Genomic DNA, 14242 nt, shown 5'->3' with positions numbered 1-14242 from the left:
TGCTACGTCCAGACACAGAAAGATACTAAATGGAGAAGCCTTTTGTGTATGACGTATAAGAGCAAAGAAATTATGCTTTCAGTGTAGTCCCTAAGATTTTAAAATCATTGATAATATTGCAGAAGATAAGGGATGTTAAATTAAAGGTGGCATATTACTTAGCTTTTTACTTTTCAAAGCAACTTCAAGATACGCTGCTTTCACAATCATCCAATGCACATCTATTTATTTTTTGCTTGGTGACTCAAGCGCAAAATCCTCAGTGTTTCTTCTATGAAAGACCACAACAAGCATCTGCTGGCAGAATCTGCGAGAGTCCTGTTTACTTCCAGCAAGCAGCACGTTTAAAGCACTAAAACATCGCCCTCCAACTTACAGCTAGCCAGAACAGCGGTCAAGTGCAAGCCAAAAGCCAACAAGGAGACAAATCAGGTTTTTTTATTTTCGTCAAATGCTCAATTTATTTGCTACAGTGACTTTTCCAACACTACAGAATAAAATGTGTTGCAGTTGCATTCCAATGACTTGACTCCTGTATTAACCCCCACTGGCAACTTCCATTTAATCCAGCAACAACCCGGCTTTCCTCAGAAGCACAGAATCCGGCCCTAGCATGGTATCAACATTTAGCAGAACTAAGGAATAAATTAGGTATTTTGTGTATTTGCACAGCTCTTTTCAACAGTAACTAAAGACTCAGTCCCAGCTGAAGGAAGAAACATTTCCACGATCAATAGCACAGGATAGTGCACATTATCCTTACTAAATCCAAACATTTTGTACCAAGCTGGCAGATGTCTGGTGCTCTCCAAAGCATCAGCTCCTCACAATGACCGTGACTACATAACTAATTTTAATTCAGCTAAAACAAACAAAAAAAGAAACGACTGAAGATTAAAAATATATTAAAAAAAAAATCATCAAGATTGTATCAAAACCTCACAACCTTTGGCTCATTCTAAGTTTCTGGAAGAACTTTTGTATTCTCCAAGCTATCAAGGCTTGCAGAGCACTACAGCTGCTGAGAAGGGCTTGTAAAATTGTAAGCTCAGGCTGTTGCCACTGAGTGAGGAACAAATGCCAGTGCGTGTCAATCTTCAGTGCTCTCTTCCTAAAGAAGGCTTTAAAAAAAAAAAGATTTTGTGTTGTGGTACAGAGTTTAAAAGATTAGACCTTTCCCTGAAATAAAATAATGAAAACTCACAAAGAACAGAGTTTAATGTGACGATGCGAGACACTTGCGTCTGATTCTGACCTCACCCGAGTCAGCTGCTGTGTGCCTGCGCACCATTTGTACCTCTGGAAGTCAGCCTAAGCAGCAGCTGGGTCAAGTCCTCAGCTTTGTAATTTATAATGAAAATAAACTCTCTGTGTGACTGTTTCCTTCTCTTTTTACCCTCTGCATTATAAATTGACATCTACCATAAATTTGTTAGAGCCTACTTTTCCCCACAAGAGCAGTATATCCTCGTGCCTGATCGTGACTTTGGGGCTCTTCCATTAACAAACTGCGACGGAATTTAAATTCAAGCTCCTTACCTTGCAATTAGAAATGTCTGTTCTGTAATCAAGGTAGTCAAAGGAAATGATGGGTGTGCAAGCACTGGCAAGCAGGGAAGGGATGCATTTTTGACTCTCACGTTCATCTATACTGCCAGGTACATGTCTGTTCAGTTTAAGTGATCTGACATTTGGATGTAGCTTTCTTCCTTCCCTAAAACTATATTCTGCTTTTATATTTCACTGCACTTCAGAATCAATTTATCTTCACAGATTTTCTTAACTTGCATGGTTTTTTGTAATATGATTTTTGATGGGGAAGGGAGGAGGGGAGGAAATGTCTCTACATCAGATCATATCCGCAGTACGATGCACAGTTGGCAGGTTGTCCCATCTGGCATGCGTTCGACTATAAGATGGATAATTTGTCACTCTGAATCCTTTGATTTGTGAAGAGGCCGAAATCATCTTTGGAAAGATATTTTGCAGCTAATGATACAGGAGGTGTGGGGGAGACTGTTCTTTGAAGGCTACAAAGGCCACAATCTGAGGAGAAATAATTGGTCTTGGCTCTTCTATTAAGTAACAGAGATCGAAAACTACAAAAATCTTTAAGAGCAAAACATGACTTACAACAACCAGATATGAGAACTAATTGCCCACCACTTTGCAAAATTTGATTTTGGAGGGGTGAGAGTGAGATTGGGGAACTGTAATTTGCTCTTGGCAAACAGACCGAATGCTTAATTAAACTGAACAAATGTACATTTTTGTACATTAAGGGAACAATGTTGACAGAAGTTTGGCTTAAAAACCAAAGAAAGAGGATAAAAGACGGATTCACAAAATTGGAATCAAATATCAAAAAGGGATCAAAATAAATTGGCTAGCATTCAAGAAACAATTCTGAAGGTTTTAAAGCAACTATATTTGCCCCAAGCACGTGGAACAGATAAATTTGTCAATCTGTACCTAAAGGATATTGGCCTTCCTGCATTGTCTTATTTTCGACCGTAAGAGATTAAATGCTTCTGTAGCTACTGAGCAAGCCTGCAAGCCCTGCTACACAGTGGTTCAAATATAACAGTCTCCGACCTCAGAAAAAAGACAGCATGTATTTTTATAGCCTGAACTTATTCCATGTTTACAGAAAGCTTGTCAAATACCTCTATTCAGCATCACGGGCATTCTGAATTTATGGGTATCAAACATTTTTGCTTACGAAGTATTTACATGAGTATGCACATGCCCAGAAGACACTGGCAGTTTTCACTAAGAACAGGCAACCTTAATTTGTAATTTTGCAGGATATAAAATGGTCCAAGCAAGTGGGAAGGGAAAGCGTCTGTTTTGCCAATGATTTATTGTGGAAGGTGTGGACAATTTCAGAGGGGAGTCTGGGCTATAGGACAAATTGCAGCTTTCTGTTACATTTAAACAGACAATGCCTTGCATTGGGCACGTTGCTGAAGAAACACACTTACCACAGCTGAGTACCATAATCCCTGCTACAAACTACCAACTCACGCATACCTGATCTGAAATGCACAGCGGCATTGCTATGAAAGCTCCAGGAGGTTGCCTCACTCCACCTTCTCCTAAGCAAATGCAGGTTTGTTCTCAGCAGTTTGACTGACATTTTTATTTATTTTAATTTCATGCTGCGAAGTGACAGAGGTTCTGTCACTTCCCTTGGGATAGACTTAGACATCTTAATACAGTTCACTGTTAAGATAGTCTTTCCTGATAATGTGCCTAATCTTTCCTTTCCTCATTTTCATCCTATTGCTTTTAATTGTATCTCTACATAGTATACAACATGCTCCATTCCATCTTGGGTTATTGGTTTCCCTTTATCAGCACTTAATTAGTACTTAGGCTATGTACTGAGTCAAAGTTTTATTCTCTTACCTATTCCTGTATATTGATACCTCTAACCGCCTAATTGTTTTAATCCAAATATATCTGAAGATAGAATAAATAGCAGTAATTCTAGAAGTAATAAGAGAATTTGACGCAAACTTTGAAAAAGCAAGAGGCCCCAATTCAAAACTTAGATTCCATTGATGCTGTGTCTGTGCTTCCCTCTTTGCCGATGTATTTGTATATCCGGCTCCAACTGCACTTGTTACTCAGACCATGTCGCATATTTATGTCTGATTAAAATTTACTATCACTGCCTCTCCTCAGACTTTTCCTGAATATTCTGCATGTCAGTCCAGCTTACATTTTTCAGTTCTAACTTCACTTTATTAGTTTATGGCCATACAATTAATGAACTTTCCTTGTCCTTTTCTATCCGCATTTTGTCCCCAGTTGGCACTCACAACTCTCACTGTTTAGTATCATTGGGAAATTTTATTAGTGCCATTTTTACGCCTTCATCCACATAACTAATGATGATGTTAAATAAAACCAAGATTATAGCATATCCCCATCATGTTCTTCAACACAGCTCCTCCTAGTTCGACCTATTATTCTTCATTTATTATCAGACTGTTTCAAACCAAACAGGTTTGAATTAATTTTTTAGAGCAACATGTCTTAGGACCAGTTTCAGACCTGAAGACAAATTGTACGTACTGATACAACAATGACAAAACTTAATCTAGTGTAAGAGATAAAAAAAATCTCATTAGACAATGTGTAAGACGACAAAGAAAATAAGGCATGTGGATACCCACGGAGTTTCCAGGGAATTCAGATGGATTGCCAGTTCTCAGAATGATGGAGAGGAAAAAAAAGCAAACCCACACTTCACCAAAGTAAGCCCAAACAGCTTTTAAGCATTCAATCTCACATAATCACGTTTGTGTTTCCTTCTCCCCTAGCGCTCCCCCCCCCCCTTTCATTCCCCAATAATCAGAACTAAGCCGCCGCTGATTACACGGCAGGTGACAGCCTGGTTGCTGAGTTCTAGTTCAGCAGCACATGCAGCTTCCCTTGTGAAATAACTACGGCAAAGCAGGGATGGAATAAGGGCTGGGAAGTGGTTTTTAGGCACTAAAGCAGGACTGCCAGAAAGCCACATCAGGTACTTCCAAGATGTTGGCTATGACTGACTTAATTTGCTGTGGGTCTTTTCAATATTCACAGGTTATTTCCAACTTCTCACAAGTCACTGGGGTATGAAGGGGGAAATGACATCGTCCTGTTCCTACCCTCACAGAAGCAAGTTCAAGAGCTGCAAAGGAGGAAAAGATATCTTAAAGTCACTTGCCTCTTCCCCTAACTTTTAACACAAACCTCTGTGTGTACCTCCATTCACACTTCAATTTCATGCTTCTGGTGGGAAGGAAAAGGCAGAAGAGGGGGGAAAAGGAAATGGCAAATTGCTTAGTTCTGGTGGTTATACATTAATTGAGCTATCTAGGCAGGAAAATAAAACATGATACTTGGAGGGAAAGTCTGAGTTGTAACAAAAAAAAACCCTAATAAAATTCACACCTATGCTTTGCATGTGTGTTGCATCTGGTCATCACTGCTTCTGCTCTCGAGTGCTCGGCCTGTATTCTCTCAGGGGCTTGTAGAAAAGCAGAAGGTTCTGACTTTGGCTTCTTGACACTGTGGTATGACAAAATAGTAATCATTTCTGTATGACAGATACTTTTGTATAACCTCTCCCATCAAATTCTAATGAGTCGTCATGAACTAAAGTCCCCAAATTATGTTTATAGGAGAATTATGCCACCGAACATTTGGTGTCTGCAGAGTGAGATGTCTTGCAATGAGACCTTTGAATATGAAGAGTTCTTGTATGTTATCATTCAGCCAGACTTATTGGATTACTTCTCCTTCACAAATCAAAATTCAGAGTTGTGCTCTAGATATCCAAATTTCTTCTCTTTGCAGGAAAGCTTAGCCATTTTGAACTGAAAAGACCATCAATCTGCAATTCGCATGCGGCTGGAACAAAATCTTGTTTATTGTGCATCACCTGGCAGATCCTTGATCAAAGACAACTGAAAAACATTTTATATTATATTGAAATTTTTTCAGATCTTCCCATCAGATGAACTATCATCACAAACTGTTATTAAGTAGCACGAGAACCTTGTATAACTTCAATGTTCAAATACACGGTACAAATGTGGCTGTGAAATACACCTTTCTGTATTTTGCATTTCATGGTTCTGCCATAATTTTTCCAATTTAGGGAGTAAATATCCTCAAATGTGAATTTCTGATTCAGAGTCTTCATCTCCATTGTCAGTAGCAAGCACTAACATTTAAATATATCTTTTCTTCATAGACTGTTTAACCTAAGAACTTAGCACTGTATTTCTCCTTCTAATATGTCTGTGTTGAAAGACAAGCTACTACTAATTTTAATAAATTCCCCTCCAAATTCTGATTAACCTGTAATTTTTGGTGGAAAAAGATTAAGAAGATTACCAAGATGCTTAAACGCACACTTTACGTAGAATCACAGAATCATTTGGGTTGGAACGGACCTTCTAAATCCTCTAGTTCCAACCCCCCTGCCACCGGCAGGGACACCTTCCACCAGACCAGGCTGCTCAGAGCTCCATCCAACCTGGCCTTGAACACTGCCAGGGAGGGGGCAGCCACAGCTTCTCTGGGCAACCTGTTCCCATGCCTCATCGCTCTCAGAGTAAAAAATTTCTTTCTTATATCTATCTAAATCTTCCCTCTTTTAGTTTAAAGCCATTACCCCTTGTCCTATCACTCCATGCCCTTGTAAAAAGTCCCTCTCCGGCTTTCTCGTAGGCCCCTTCAGGTACTGGAAGGCTGCTATAAGGTCTCCCCACAGCCTTCTCTTCTCCAGGCTGAACAGCCCCAACTCTCTCACCCTGTCCTCATAGAAGAGGTGCTCCAGCCCTCTGATCATTTCTGTGGCCTCCTCTGGCCCCACTCCAACAGGTCCATGTCTGCCCTGTGCTGAGGGCTCCAGAGCTGGATGCAGGACTCCCAGAGGGGTCTCACCAGAGCGGAGCAGAGGGGCAAAATCCTCTCTCTCGCCCTGCTGGCCACGCTGCTGGGGATGCAGCCCAGGGCACGGTTGGCCTTCTGGGCTGTGAGTGCACATTGCTGGGTCATGCTGAACTTCTCATTAATCAGCACCCCCAAGTCCTTCTCCTCAAGGCTGCTTTTAATCCATTCTCCACCCAGCCCATATTTGTGCTAAGTGACTTCCGTTCTTTATAAGCAAACTTTGTTACATAAGGCAACCCTCTCCGCCTTAGTCACATTCAAGAATCCTCTCCTCCCAGCTCCTAGTTCATTCTCCCTCTCGCTTAAACAACTGTTCCTCTTCCCTGCTGTCATGTTCATATGTCCCCGTTTCTTATACTAGTTCACTCTTGTTTCTAAAAAACAATAAAACTAGTAAATTGTTCTGAAATCAGCAGACAAATAGGGTGACTGCTGGAACAGTCAGTATACTGAGCTGCACTGTGGAGAAGAGGAACAAGAAGTAGAATAAATTGGAGGCGCTATGTAAAGGAACACTGCTATGACTGATGGTCCTAAAATTTATGTCCTCCTGAATTTTACAATCTATTAACACACTGCTTTTAAAGAAATGAAATGATTCCTAGGAAATGGTCCACAACAGTCCTCACTGCATATGAATTTTTAAAGCTACTAGCAATATCTCGACGAAGACCATTTCCTCTCACGCCGTAAGCATTTGATAACTGATTTTAATAATTCTCATTTCTCTTTTAGCTAATTCCTCAAATGAAAGCTAATTCTCATTGGTCAACAAAACAAACTAATCAAACCCAAAGGCTTAGATTAATATAACTCTAAATACATAATCAGATCCTTTAAATTTTGAGGGAGTTGATCAAATAAACTACATTGATCAAATGAACTCAGACTAAAGGAAAACAAAAAGGTGTTTGCATAGACTAAAGAGAGGGTAATTTAACTTGCTATTCACATAATGTCAATGTAACTGAAAACAGTTCAATAATATAATTATTTTCAGTCAGTACCTTTTTCATCCTAAATGCTTCAAAAGTGATCCCCCACCCCCTGTCAATAGAAACACTGGACAAAGCAATCCAGAATATGGCACTGGAGTTATTTTGTACTGATTAACACGCGATAGCATGGAAAACTGCTTTTGCATCTGGATGAATTAAAAGACAATTGGTGAAAAAAAATCTTTCTTCTGTGAAAGTGCTACACATGCTGCATTACTTATCACTTTAGCTAAAGAAAATACAATACTCAAATAAGACTGTATCAAAGGCCATGATTCAATGATGCCTACTTTCTAGGGTAGATTTGGAGAGTTCCACATACTGATAAAAAAGACACACAACAATGCAAATCATCAAGCAGAAGAAAGGTGTAGCTAACTTAGACATTATTAGCCTAATTATTAAATTCTGCTCTTGCCTGTTTTACAAAGAACACATTTTTTCCCCATCAACAGGCCAACAGTACAAAATATAAGCTAATCAAATAGATATTCCAAGCAATATTTATACATGTGCTGGATGCAAGCATCCCTTCTTCAAGTAATGCAAGCCCTGATCCTGCAGCTGACAGCAGGGATGGAAGCCTGCTACCAGAACACCCACGGTCTTCTCCTTGCCCAGCAGAAAAGCAAACAAACCCCACTTAAATTATGACTATCATAAATACAGTATCTGTGGTTAGCAAGTTGAAGCACTTCTAAAAACAAGTCTAATCTTGTGGAGAAAGATCATTAGCTGTATTATATGACCCTCAGCACTACCACATTATGTGTATATATATCATTGATTTAATTCTTTCACAGCGGGAAGCAGAAAGTGCAAGCACTTGTACTGCACACAAATACTGAAAGGGTCAATCTCAGACATCATCAGATAGAGGAGACAGGGGAGCACAGCAGGAAGAGAGAGGGAGTGGGAAATGAGCATGAACTTGCAGAGTGTGCTGGGTTTCCCTTCTGCTTAGCCGAAGTCTTACCAAGAACAACCCTCTCAACATACACCAAAGTGTCAACTTCTGTCCCGCTTGTTATCAAAACCCCCTCATTCTGTCCTGCTAGAAGGCCAAGATTTGACTTGCCATGGGACCAGATGAAATTATTTTGGCTAGTCTGAGGTGAAAGGGGTAAAGGAACATTCCTCAAGTTTGGCAAACTCAGAGTGGCAAGCAACTGTTGAAAATTTCAGAAGCAGCACAGTGCTAAAACCTAGAGGAACGATGAACACCTATTAGCTTCCTAAGAGGCTATGAAGTATAAGGAGTTCATCCCAACTGTTCAAAAACTTTAGCAGCTTTCTCCTGCTTTTGCATTTTTCATTTATAGAGGAAGGGTTGGTGAATACAGTAATCTAAATGTATTGACTTGTTGAACTAAACCAGGCTGCCTTTTGGATAACACACGTATTTTCTAACACATCTCATATTCCTAGACATAAAGGAAAGGAGATATCTTCATAACATACCCCGATTATGACAAGGTATTACCATTTATTTTGAATTCTTCACAAATTAAATATTGAGCAAGCTGAACACACAAAAATAGTTATTATTGTTTATTTTAAAGATCTTAATCCAAGCCGCTAACATGGCAAAAAAAAAAAAAGTTGTCAAATTCACATACACAACTGCTCTTAGAAGATTAGCCTTTTAGACACAACACCAAAGTTGCACTCAAAGCTAGGAAAAGAAGCTCAAAGCTAGTGTTTTTGCTCTGCAGAATAATTTTGTCCAACCAACAGATGTGCAATACGTAGGAAAATATTTCTCCAAACCCCCTCTAGTGGTTCATCCGTAGGAGAGTTCTTTACCGTCAAAAGACAGAAATGTTCCAAGCTTTGCTGATCTACTGGGGAAGGGCTGTGAATTAACAAATTATTCTTCCAGTCTGCCTATGCCAAGAAAATCTTTTCAATCATACAACAAAAATGGAACCCTGTGGCTATTATTTTTAATGTTAAAAAAAAGGGAAAAACATGGTTTCTTGCGGCATGACATCTAAGTGGGCACTGGTGTTTCAAGCACGTCGCTCCTGTTGTTTATTCATACTGGTCAGGAGGACGAGAAACATGGCAACACACATCGCAGGAACCACCCTTGCCTTCTCTCTTCCTCTGGACACCGTTCCTCAGTCTCGAGCGCCCTAGCCAGTAAGATACAAATCCCATTCTCCAGCCCCAGGGAAACTGAAGGAACAGCTGGAACCTGCCAAACCTGATGAGGTAATAAAAGGTAACCTTCACATTATACTGAAGCTAAACATTATGACGGCTTAACCAACTTCAGCCTGCCCTTTAAAAAGTACAACTAAAGGCTAGTCACTTGCTACAGATTACATTACATATTAAATCATTAATGGCTATTGCTTCATATAGGCATTGCATTTTAAAATAACTTAAACGAGCTTTCATACATTAGAAGTAACTTCCCACGCTTGCTTATCCTACAGTAAAGTAGAAACATCATTTGCGACATTTAAAGGAAAATCAGTCTAAAATACAAAGTCATTCTGGTACCTTTGATTTTTATTAGGCAATTTTGTAAGAGGATGGAAAAGAAAAGGGTATTCAAACTGTGGACAAAGTGTCCTCTTCTTACCATGACCTGGGACAGACACTGAAACAGTACCGGTCTGTACTAGATATGAGCTGGCAGTATAGTCCTCATCTGTATCAGAGTCCTGAACTGGCTGGCTGGCATTATTACTTAATAACCACCTCTGGTTGTCATGGAGATTGGGTGATGGAGGAGGGGAGTGTAAATGTTCAGTAACTGATGGACTAGATGAGGAGGATGGCATGGGAGGACCTATGAAAAAAAATAAAAAAAAAATTTAAAATATGGGTCAAGATATGACATGAACAACAAATCATTTACTGTTTATATCACCGAAAGGCAAATAGTCTACTTCAAACAATAGAAAGAGATGGACAAAGAAAATATGACAATACCATGTAATAAACTGCTTTAAGTGCTTTAGAAAACATAACACAATTGACTTGCTATTTCAATGGACAGTGTCTGTCACTACCTGGAATTCCAATGTCTCTGCAACACAGAATGACAGAGGAACAGTGCCAACTGAAATGAAGTATTTGTTGTACAACCAGTTGGAAAATACAGTATTTTCTACTTTTCAAGCCTTTAAGCAGAACAAGCGTACTGAAATACACGGCCAAATACAGGGCTGCTGCTTTCAGCGGGACACCCCTGTCTAAAATGTACTTATGGAAGAAAATACTACAGATAAGCAAAGAAACAGGAACAGTTTTCCAGTCTCATGCATACGGGGAACTCACAGCCCTGAATTTCTATCATATGAGTTACTCTGACAGGAATTCAAGTTTTCATCAGCGTTTCTCAGATACATATACTATTTAAAACCTATTAAAATGTTTCACCTGTCACACTCAAGTCCATCTGCACAAGTTGTTTTAAAACATACGTACGCAATGACTACATGCCATATCCACACCTTGAAAGTATCATAAAGGCATCATGGAGGATGACAGCTTTAAACAAAGCTTTAGGATATCGTAACAACGCGTTTAGTGCTTCAATGAAACAACACTTAAACCCACTAAGCGGCAGAGAAAGTGTTACCTAACCTACCCTGTGAATATATTGGTTCTTTACAGTATTTAGTCAGCACAGAGCTCTCTGTCAGACTGCTGGCCTACTTTTGCATGAAGTATTATGCTGCCTGCAGATGGGGAATTGTACCAGAAAATGACGTAGCTTTATTACATACTTTATGTTAAAAAACCGAGATTAACCTGCATGGACACCATTGATAACTATGAACCTAAATGTAAATTAAAGAGGGGTTTTTTTGACACGTAATGATTTGTTTTTATGGTACTCAGTAGTACAGTTATGCTGGAGAAGTGCAGCACCTCTCAATGCTATATTTCAGTTTAATACAATAAATAATATTGGCACTAATAGCTTGAATTACCATCTCTCCCTGTCTCCCTTGTACATTGCTAGAATCACGGTGATTTTTAAATTTTTTTTTCTTTCACATTTATTTATCCCATCACATAGTATCTTAAAGATCTCTAAAACACATTGCTAAGTCCTAACCAATTGGTTTCCCTGGAAAGAAACCTGTGACAGCTTCTCTGCAAACTGTGTTTGCTTAATTCTCCCACATGCCAGTTACCTCTTCTTGAAGTGAACAGCACAATATATATTATTACCAATTTTAAGACTCAGGTTTGGTTCTGGAAGGAAAGTGAGCACTTACTATCACTCAAGTAATTCCTGTGTGAAACCCAAGGTTTATAGCCAGGGAATTAACAAGGATGGGGGAATGACATTTTACAGGGCTCAGCTTGGGAATCTGCAAGTAGAGAGTGGGCACATTTTCAACTTCAAGAGAAACTGCTGCCAGATTTTCTTGCTACACCTTGATTTTTTTACACTGCTTGCTTGAGTAACCTGATCCAAACCTGGATTTGTGGTTATTTCTTGACGGAGGATTTAATGCATTATTTGTGACACACCCAAACTGATTTAGATAGCCGTTATAATTCATTTTTTGAATAATTCCAATAATAGTTAACAGTGTTTTTTTTCAAATAAGAATTAACTCCATGATTTTTGTTTTTTTTTAGCTTGGAACAGATCTTCTTCACTTGCTTTGATCTTCTCTGACTAGAGAGGAGAGCTATAGTAACATGTTCCAGATATACACTGTCTGAAGCAAATCAGCATCTCAGTGACACCTATGGAGCTTACGCACAACACCGTTCTCAATATGCTTCCTCTCTCCTTCTCAATTTACGCTCATTAACACAGCCTTGATTACACAAACCATAATCATATAAAATATCCTGTTGCCTGAAAACGTGTTATGTCCAAGGTCCCTTAATTATTTTCTAAATTCCCTCATTTATCCAAATTTATTAATAGTCTCGGTGCTGTGTGGCTAGTCGACACCGCACCGCGCTGATGAGCAGTCAGCTGGAAAGAGCATCCCTCGGGTGCTCCGGCTTACCGAGTTTCCCAGCGCGGGGAACACTGGGTGTCCTGCGGGGGCTGGAAGCGCGGGGCTATCAGCAAAGCTCCCACTGCTACGCCCAGTGGGCACAGGTCTCTGCTACCGCAAAAATCAGGTGATTCGGGCTGTGACACCACCAGGAAAATACACAGCTTTGGTGACTTGATTTTTCTAAATAAACCTAATTCTGGAAGGCAGGTCTTTCTCGTCACCAACTTACATGGTCTGCAGAGAAAAGGGAGCCCATTCTAACATGAGCCAATTCTTCGCAAGAAGCCTAGGCCAACCAGCTGGGACGCGCATTTCTGTACAGCTTCACCCAGCACTGGCAGACTTCTGCAGTGAGTTCCTCTTTGATTCCAAGTGAAAAGACAGACAGCTATCTATACTGCCATTTATAGAATAAGCTACATGTTACGAAAAAAAATGCTTCACACACTAGAAAGAGGGCTGGTAAGTGATGTGCATATTCCTCTCCGATTATTTTTTTTATATGGAATGAAAGGCATTTAAAAGTATTTGGTAATATCTCATATTGAAGTCTTTACAAACACATTTATAAATCACAAAAGTCATTAAGTATGACAAAAGCCAATTATATCGATTATAACACTTTTTCCATACAGCTTGGAGGCACACGTTGATGCAAAGAATATTTCATTCTAAGGAAAACCACAAAAATACAAGTATTGATTTTCTCCCCCCTATTCTCCTTCTTTTGGTACACATCTAGCAATAATTTCTGTTGTTCTGCTTTGACTTTCTTGCTCAAACTTTAAAAAAGCAAATGTTCTTGTTTTTACTATGTGGCCTTGATATACGATAGTAAGCTATTTTTCATGAGAAAGTATACTGGGCTTAAGAGTACGTGGATCTCATCTTTTAGGCTAGTTATGAGGATAACCACACTTTCATTTGTTGGCGTTTTCATAATCGAAAATACATGACTTTCAGTTATCTTTACGTACTTCTGAAAAAATTATCTCACACAAAAACACAAAAAGGATTTGTGGCAAATATAGGCAAACTCCAGCAGGAACAGACTCAATGTAGCAGTATGTGAAGATGTGAATAAATTTGCTAAAGAAATATTAGGAGTCCCCACAGAAAGTAAAACCCAAAGAAGACTGGTTATAAGAAGAACGTTAACAAAGAAATACACCTGAGCTAGTAACGGGTACATTAAATACATATATACACAGTAATAATGTTAAAAAAATTGTACTGTTCTGTGCAAAGATCAGCGCTGATCTAACAGACGGTATAAAATAAAAGTTGGAAGCAGAACTGATGTCACATATGGAAAAGCTGAAAGGGACAGGTATGATAAGTGCAACCCATGAAAAGATAGCAAATAAACAACAGGAGGACTACCATCAACATACTGGTAGTAATGGGAGGCCCAGGGATGCGTGGGACTGTCTGTATTAAGTATATTAAGGCTTAAGTCAGCCTAAGGCTGAGCCCCTGGCAGCCGCGGCTGCCTAAGGCGGTGGGTGTGAGAGCAGGGCAGCGCGGGCAGAGCTGTGCCTTCAGCCCCGGAGCCTCAGCGATGCTCCCACCCGGCCACAGCCCACAGCTCGCAGCCCCGTACAGGTGGCCTGCACCCCTCCCCTCAAGCAAAAGCCATCAGCTTATTTATATGGTTGTACGAAGGACGAACCCAAGAACCGCTCAGCTTTCATCTTTTTTGTCTGCCACCGCACGCTGAAGCAGCACTCTGCTTCGACGCCAGTGGGTGCGCAGAGGAATTACACACTGCGTCTTCACCAGACGTATTTTAAAGAA

The 14242-nt window shown here is 39.8% G+C and overlaps 1 protein-coding gene across 28 annotated transcripts in view; it reads right to left on the bottom strand.

Annotated features, from left to right (window-relative positions):
- TENM3 (teneurin transmembrane protein 3) overlaps nt 1-14242 on the bottom strand; it is a 1446905-nt gene that overhangs the window by 164260 nt on the left and 1268403 nt on the right. For 16 of the 28 annotated variants that reach the window (XM_075421787.1, XM_075421794.1, XM_075421795.1 and 13 more), the window contains one exon: nt 10048-10257. The exons of 11 other annotated variants lie outside the window; for them this stretch is intronic. In XM_075421787.1, coding sequence (XP_075277902.1) covers nt 10048-10257 — 210 coding nt within the window. Of the gene's footprint in view, nt 1-9965; nt 10258-14242 lie in introns of those variants that run through there. One more of the 28 variants, XM_075421811.1, reaches the window with a different exon arrangement.

The sequence above is a fragment of the Opisthocomus hoazin genome, chromosome 5 (assembly GCF_030867145.1).
Source record: "Opisthocomus hoazin isolate bOpiHoa1 chromosome 5, bOpiHoa1.hap1, whole genome shotgun sequence".
NCBI lineage: Eukaryota > Metazoa > Chordata > Aves > Opisthocomiformes > Opisthocomidae > Opisthocomus > Opisthocomus hoazin.
Note: the sequence above shows the minus strand (reverse complement) of the source record. Positions and strands in the feature narration are given on the sequence as shown.